This window comes from Aricia agestis, chromosome 10, assembly GCF_905147365.1.
Source record: "Aricia agestis chromosome 10, ilAriAges1.1, whole genome shotgun sequence".
NCBI classification, from domain to species: Eukaryota; Metazoa; Arthropoda; class Insecta; order Lepidoptera; family Lycaenidae; genus Aricia; species Aricia agestis.
Genome location: NC_056415.1, coordinates 14,907,360 through 14,915,296, shown reverse-complemented (window position 1 = coordinate 14,915,296; position 7,937 = coordinate 14,907,360). Strand labels below are relative to the sequence as shown.

Sequence of the window (7,937 nt, the reverse complement as noted above, 5' to 3'; positions counted from 1 at the left end):
ATTTCAGTTAATATTATAATGAATATAGTTATGGTATTGCTTTCACCAAAGTCATTTATTGGCTAGCTGTTTTGAACATTTGTATTTTGTAAAACATTACAAAGTACTTGTTGTCGAGGTCGTTTGGAAACAATGTTTTTAAAACCCATATTATAATATTACCTAAAATATGCATACTCTACATTTTTAATACTAAGGCTACATTATCCTTTCGTTCAAAACATTCGTCATGATTATTTTACAATTATTTATTGCTTGTCCTCTACAATAATATTGGCTTTGTTATGTACAGTTTACTTTTTAATAAAGCAAACTATCATTTTTTTCTCTTTTTCATACAACGTTTATCAATATCAATCGGTACCTATTCATAGTTTGTAAAAATTATTATCAAAATCGTTTGACTTTTATTCGTTACGACTTACGGTATTTCACGACTTGCCACCTTTCAACCATAATTTACATTAAGCCTTTCAATCATATTTTGTGATGTTCAAACTTCCAGCTCATATTCAGTAGGTTCCATTAGCTCACGTTCTATCTATGGGTCCGTATCTCTGTCTGAACCACATCATACCCCGGTAGTCTGGTTCATAGACATCCGGTATCTCCTTGTCTATTGCCTCACAGTATACCATCTTCACCGAGGACTCTCCGAAGAGCCTCTCCTCATATTTGATGAGCTGTTTAAAGAAGCCCGTGTTCGGTCGGATTTGGGGTCTGAAACAAAATTCAGATGTAACGAAACGTCCACTTTAATTATATAAATGCAAAACTTTGTCTGTATGTAGCTTGCACCGATTTAGATTGGCGTGACCTTAGGTCCAAAGAAAGAACATGCCCCAAAAATTAACAGTTTCTGCGCGGTAAACCACTTTTGGCTCAACCAAGTTGCGAGTAAAAACTTTAGGCTTGGAAAATCAGGGGGCTAAAATGGTCGTTTTGGAGAATCATAATATGATAAAATGGTTACATTTAGCAATTCCACTCAATTTGTTCCAAACAAAATTGTCAAATTGATGAATGTCAAATTAGTACGAATTACATCATAATATGATAAAATGGTTACATTTAGCAATTCCTCTCAATTTGTTCCAAACAAAATTGTCAAATTGACGAATGTCAAATTAGTACGTAACATGCATTGCAAGCAGAATGACCATATTTTTGCGATTAAAAAAAATGAATCATAATTTGATTCATAATATTATGATTCTCCAAAGCGACCATTTTAACCCCGCTACTTGCAATTCAGGTGTCTGAATTCGTACTAATTTGACATTCGTGAGTTTGACAGTTTTGACAATTCATTTTGTGAATTGATTGAGGAGGCATTGCTTAATGTGACCATTTTAGCCCCGCTGTTCTATGTAGACTAATTGTTATCCTTCAAACTCGGCTGGTTGGAAAGGACTGACTCATAACTTCGAAACATCAATTCGTTCAATAATAACGATGACTCAAATAAGAAATTAAGAGCATGGCCAATGTTGAAAACATGCTGCTGCATAATGCTGAGTCCACATCGAAACCAGTAAAAGGAAAAAAATTGGCTGTAACGGTAAAATGTAAAGTTCTGGTGGTGTTGGTAACATCCACAAACTCACCGTCTCATTTTGAGATGATGGTAAGCATCCGCGAGGGTCATCTTGTGCCATTTGACCAGGTACGCCAGGCAGAGTGTGACGGACCGGGACACACCAGCCACGCAGTGCACCAAAACATTCTCATTCCTACTAGCGACCTGACAACAAACAATAATGATTTAATACTTTGGTACAAACACATTTTACAAAAGAGATAAAAGATATGGACTGAAAAGCACGAGCTCATAGACGACTTTAAAAAAAAAATATTATCCATACTCCACAGCCGAACATATAACCTCCTCGTTTTTTGGATGTCGGTAAAAAATGTTAACAACAATAATTGTTACGGTACTTTGTGGTACTGTAAATTATTATGAGGAATTGTTGCATTTTTGATATTATGTCAAGATGGCCAATATTTTTAGAAGAGCTCAAAGTTGGTCGTTTATAGTTATTTAAGATTATCAATGTTATATATTTTCTAGAATAAATGCAACATTGTAGCTTTTTGACAGTTTATCTATATTTTTACGTTTAAACCACTGAACCTATTTGGATAAAGTTTGGAGAGGAGATGCTTTGACACCCAAGAATATATTTTTATTGCGGCAAAATAGATATCGCGTGATTAATTAATTTATAAGGTAACGACTAATGTAATGTAATGATTATAAATTCTACTAATTTATCAAAAGACAAGGTTACACATATTAAAATCGCGTAAGCCATTAAAAAGTAGTTCATGTGCTAAATTGTATGTTTACGACTCATGGACAGTATGATCTCATGCCTCTCGTATTGCTATTAAGAGCGGCAAGCATAGATTGAAAGATTAAAATATTTAAAATGATATTCAAGGACAGCGAGGGATATTGAAACTAACTATCGTACTCAGAGTAGAATTTTAACATAAGCCCGATACATTCTGTCAAACTCTTCATTAAATTGAATCGAAGGTTAATTATAATTAAATGTCTCTGAGTACGGCGGTAAGATTACTAGTTTTTCTCCACATTTAACTTTCGAAAAAGTTTACAGCCTTGTTCTAGTACTGTTTTGTAAACACTAATTTTGCGAAATAAAAGTATCCCGCATATTATTTTGAGCTGAGTAAATTCTTTACTTCTTGACAAAAATATATATGTAGCAGTTTTTGTGTGAGATTCATAACCACTGTCTGCTACGATTTTAAACTTACAGTAGGTATTAAAATGGCCTACATATTGACAGGTGTTAATTGCATCAACAATGTTAATTGGAAGGTCAAACAGATACAACAATTCCGATTTCACTCGTTGAGCAAACACTATAGTTGGACGCTGTTAAGCATTCGTGTACTAACCCACACAAAAATTACGTATTGAGTTATGAATTCAGTTATGTTCTTTAGACGATTTAGAACAAGACTGCATTCAAAATTTAACGACAAAAAAAATTGTGGGTTGGGACACTAATGCTTAACAGCGACCAGTTATAGTATGTTATATGGAATCATATTCCCATGACCGTAAACCTTTGTTAGCTGCAATACTATTGTCCGTATAGTAATTATGTTATGCTGTTTTTCATCTGCAAAAAAACGCTTACCTCATTGATCAAGTCGGCAACGCTGTCCATGTACGTGAGCATGTCGGAGCTGGGTGTGTCTAGCAACGGCACGAAGTGTATCGGCACATAGTCCTCCGGAGGTGGAGGCAGTTCTGGTGCTGCGTTGATCACCAGACCAGGGTGCAGGGCCTTAATAGCCCCAGGTAGAGAGTGGGCTCCACAGACGTAGACATTGTCTATCACGCGGGACACGCCAAGGGGACAGCCTCTGTGGAAGAAATGTGAATCAAAACAAGGCTACTAGATGACAACCACAACTCCGTTGAACTGTACATTTTTCCGGGATGCAAAGTATCCTATGTCCTTTCCCGGGACTCAAAGTATCACCATACCAAATTTCAGCAAAATCGGTTCAGCGGTTTGGGCGTGAAGAGGTAACAGACAGACACACTTTCGCATTTATAATATTAAATATACAGGTTGTAACAAAAATAAGTGATAATACTTTAGGGTGTGTATGTGTTCCTTGTAGAGAGTTCACTGTGAAAGTAGCAGCGCTGAAAGACCAAATTTTTTTTTCACTTTTGTATGGGCAAGCGCCCGAACGTCACGAGTTTCCCCATACAAAAGTGAAAAAAAAATGTTGGTCTTTCAGCGCTGCTACTTTCACACTGAACTCTCTACAAGGAACACATACTCACCCTAAAGTATTATCACTTATTTTTGTTACACCTTGTATAGTATGGATAATATGGATTTTCAGAGCGAAGTAACCACTCTTCAAATACTATAGTGCCTGGGACAAGATTTTTACATATAAAAACGGCATTCTGTTGTCGTTGGCTTCCTCACGATATTTTCCTTGAAGCATCCATTCGTATATTGTACTTGGGATCTGAATGTCTCATTGGAACACACCTCCGGGATCGAATCTGCATTTTCTAGTGTGAAAGGTCTACCCACCAGACCACGCTTTCGAATGAGTCACGGTGTTAAATATTTGATTCATTCAAGCTTACAACGGTTTAAATTTAACGTAAATAACAAATATGTAGCGTCGATAAACAGGGTTGGAAATAGATAGCTATTACTGGAGGTATGCGCGTCGAAAAAACGTCAACAATTCGACGAGAACGTAAACAGAGGCACGCCGCGTGCCGGCCGCTTGTGTCATCCTGGACCGCCGCCAAGCCGCCGACCTAGCGCGAACTTGCGTGTACTTTGATAATATGTCATAATAGAGATATAAGACGAGGATCAGTGCAATGTGAATTCGTTTTCGATCGTAAATGCCGCTAAGAGCCCAGAAAACCGGCGTGAAATAGCGCTTGCGCTGTGTTTCGCCGAGTGAGTGAGTTTACCGGAGGCCCAATCCCCTACCTTTTCTCCTTCCCTACCCTCCCTATTCCCTTTCCTACCCTCCCCTACCCCATTACCCTATTCCCTTTTAAAAGGCCGGCAACGCACCTGCAGCTCTTCTGTTGTTTCGAGTGTCCATGGGCGACGGAAGTTGTTTTACATCAGGTGACTCGTTTACTCGTTTGCCCGCTTATTTCATCAAAAAAAAAAAGAAGCTGTGAATTCGTCGATCGCACGATGATCGTAGATGCCGCTAAGAAGCTATCCAGGACCTTTTCTTTCCTTTTCCGGGACCTAAATTAGCTCCCCGTAATAGAAAAGACCGAACTTCATCATACAATAATACCTATTGATTCAAGCTTGGGGCAAAATAATAACAGTAACTTTTTTGTAATATTAACGCAGACTAGTAAGGATGAATCACAGGACAAGTATTGTCCTGTGATTCATCCTTATTGGAGAAATGGAAGTAAGCTCTAGGAAGTAGGAAGACGACCAATAAGACAAACAGAACTTCTCCCTAACTTCCTAGTTAGAAGGAGTCCTTATAGTGACTTACTACTCTTATCTAGTAAAGATTAAAAGAGACACCATACGAGTATCAAATAGGATAGGATACCTCACAAATAAATATTTTATACCCTTGAGATGATAATTATAATCAATTAAACCATTATTTTAATAAAATTAACTCTACAAAAATCAAGAGATATTTAAAATTGAAGTGAAATTATGAAAAAGAAATCTCTTGTTATTGTTATCCAATAGCAAAATACAACCGTACCAAAAACTATTTTAAAACTTAATTTTAAAGGAACGCAAGAAAAAACTTTTTAAAATAAAGGAAGTTTGGTTGTCTTGAAGAAACCTCAGAAAGAGCTAAGGCTTGTCTTGTTTTTGTTATGTAATATTGTTTTAAATATAATGCAAATAAAGAATATTTTGTAAATCAATAAATAAGAAAAAACATTGTTAAAAGTATTTATTTATTACAATAGCTACAATTTTAATTAGAATGTTTCAACTGTTTGAGAACGCTAATTAAATTTAATTGAGTTCATTAACTTTTGCCATTGAAACATTCTAATTATACCTGTTTCTGAGGAAAATATTTTAACTGAAATTACATTTTATATACTTCATATTTATTTTTTCTGAATTTATTTCCCAATTTCCATTATTTTCCTTTATCGTTAAATTTTAATAATCAAGCTCTTCATTAAAGTCAAGTTAAGTAAGCTTGACTTTAACGAAGAGCTTGACAGAAAATAAATGGAGATACTGTAAAATATACAAAGTTAAGTAATAATTTAATGTAATAACTCGTGAGTGTTCTTGTGTACTGCGCAAACACTTGGGCACTATAAAACTACTCCTGCGTATCAGGCCTGGTTTCAATGAATCTGGCCACTGTCACCGAAACCGGTGTGGGGAGTATTATAATGTAACTAGCTATTTGACCGAGCTTTGCTCGGTATTCGATAAAACACGAATAAAATGACATTTTCTAAAAATGATTCCTAGCTAGATCGAATTATTCTGCTTTTTATCCATGTTTTCTCAGTACCCTCACCTGTTAAGTTCCTCCTTCGTGACTTTTCCGATTTCCTCGTGCACCGTCGGTTCGTTTTCACTCCCGACCCTGGCCACTTCGTCCACGACTGACAGGACCTTCATTACGATTCACTTCTTCTTCTTCTTTTTTATAAATGGCTCCTTTGTCGATTCACTTCACTCGAGACGTGCGCGAGCGTCGCCGTTTCAGCGCGTACTGAATGTTTGGTCACCTGTAGTTCGGTAACATCCGGCATTCCACGGCTATTTCTGTACATCTGTGACTCGCGTTTTGTTTACAGCATACTTTACCCTTTTTGTATTGCTGCGCATTTTGTTAGAGCCCTTTTCGTTTGTGAGACCTTGGGCAAAAGAAATTGTTGGTTACACAAGGTGTAACAAAACCTAGTGATAATACTTTAGGCTGTGTATGGGTCCAACATATAGAATTCACTGTGAAAGTAGCAGCGCTGAATGAGCATTTTATGTGATTTGTATGGGCAAGCGCCCCAGCGCGTAGCGCCATATTTTTTTTTATACAAAACTAAAAAAAGTTACTCTTTCAGCGCTGCACCTTTCACAGCGAACTCTATATAGCCTGTTTAAGGGACTCATACAGACCCTAAAGTATTATCACTAAGTTTTATGACCCTGTATATGAAAATATCGGTTTTTAATGTTCCCGCTTCGTCCTAGTTTGGAAGGCCTCAATAAAAAATGTTATGTCAAAAATGCGCACATAACGAGTGTGTTTCAAAAATTATAACAGTTTACATATAGGTACTTGTCAGTGCAATTTGTCTGTTCCATAGCCAACCAAATCTCATTTAATACACTGATAAGGTTTAGGAACGTGCTAGAAATTAAATAATTTAACATTTTTTATAAAAATATTTTAAGTAATAAATACTTTATTTTGTTATTTTTAAAGCAGTAAATACCATGGCATATTTGTATGTGAAAATACACTATGGGCCACATAAAGCCGTGCACACATTGTGTCATAGCACAGAAAAAATCGAAGGTCTAAAAGGTAAATTCAATCAATATCATTAGAGAAAAATAAACATATTATACTTACCAATATTTTTCTAATTTTATGTGTGCCAATATAAACTACATGCCTAATATGAACGGTCAGTAGAATGTTTTGCTAGTTTTCGGGCATTAGTGCAATGAAAAAGCCAAAAAGAGTGAAGTCGACAGATAGATTAGACCAGCCTTTCGCAAAGTAGGCGATAACGCCCCCTTGAAGGTCTGAAGGGGGGGGTGATGGGGGGATGAAAAAATGGGGGGGGGGTTGTGTAGAGGCTTGGAGGGTGATTTATTTCATCTGGATGCATTTTAAATTGAAACAATCGCGCTCAAATATAATTTCTTCCAATGAAAACTCCAAGCAGACATGTTACTACCGCGCGCGTTGTGAAGATTCAAATACGCCCTGATTGGGCCGTCTGTTGTTTAGTCTGCGTCGAGCGCAGTCACGAACGTGCCGCGTCTTGTCTTACCTACAAAAATTTAAAATGACGTCGTGCGTGTTTCGAAAATGTACCAATTATGACTCGAAAGTAAACAAAACACATGGAATCTCTTACCACATGTCTTGATTGCAATAAATACCTCGATTATTTACATTTTCATTTATTTTTTCGAACAATCTGGAAAAACTCTAATTTTCGTCATAGCTCAGGCGAAGAAAGAGACAGCGATACGATTCGACGTTTAAAATAGAACTGTCTCTTTTATGTAAATGGTTTTTCTTATATTTTGTTTCACTTATCTGTCAAATTAGTCAATGTTTGCAATTTTGAATTTGAAAATTGTTCGGAAGAGACTTAAGCCGGAAAATAGTATGGACGTAACATATCTGTATAAGTAGAATATCAT

At 36.5% G+C, this 7,937-nt stretch overlaps 1 protein-coding gene across 1 annotated transcript; it reads right to left on the bottom strand.

Annotated features, from left to right (window-relative positions):
* Positions 1–387: 387 nt before the first annotated feature.
* LOC121731055 (dual specificity protein phosphatase 14-like) lies at positions 388–6,288 on the bottom strand. Its single transcript, XM_042120373.1, has 4 exons — positions 6,070–6,288; positions 3,177–3,405; positions 1,608–1,744; positions 388–720 (listed from the first exon to the last, which is right to left on the bottom strand). The coding sequence occupies exons 1-4, from the start codon at positions 6,171–6,173 to the stop codon at positions 531–533; spliced, it is 660 nt and encodes a 219-aa protein (XP_041976307.1). The 5' UTR covers positions 6,174–6,288; the 3' UTR covers positions 388–530.
* Positions 6,289–7,937: the final 1,649 nt, after the last annotated feature.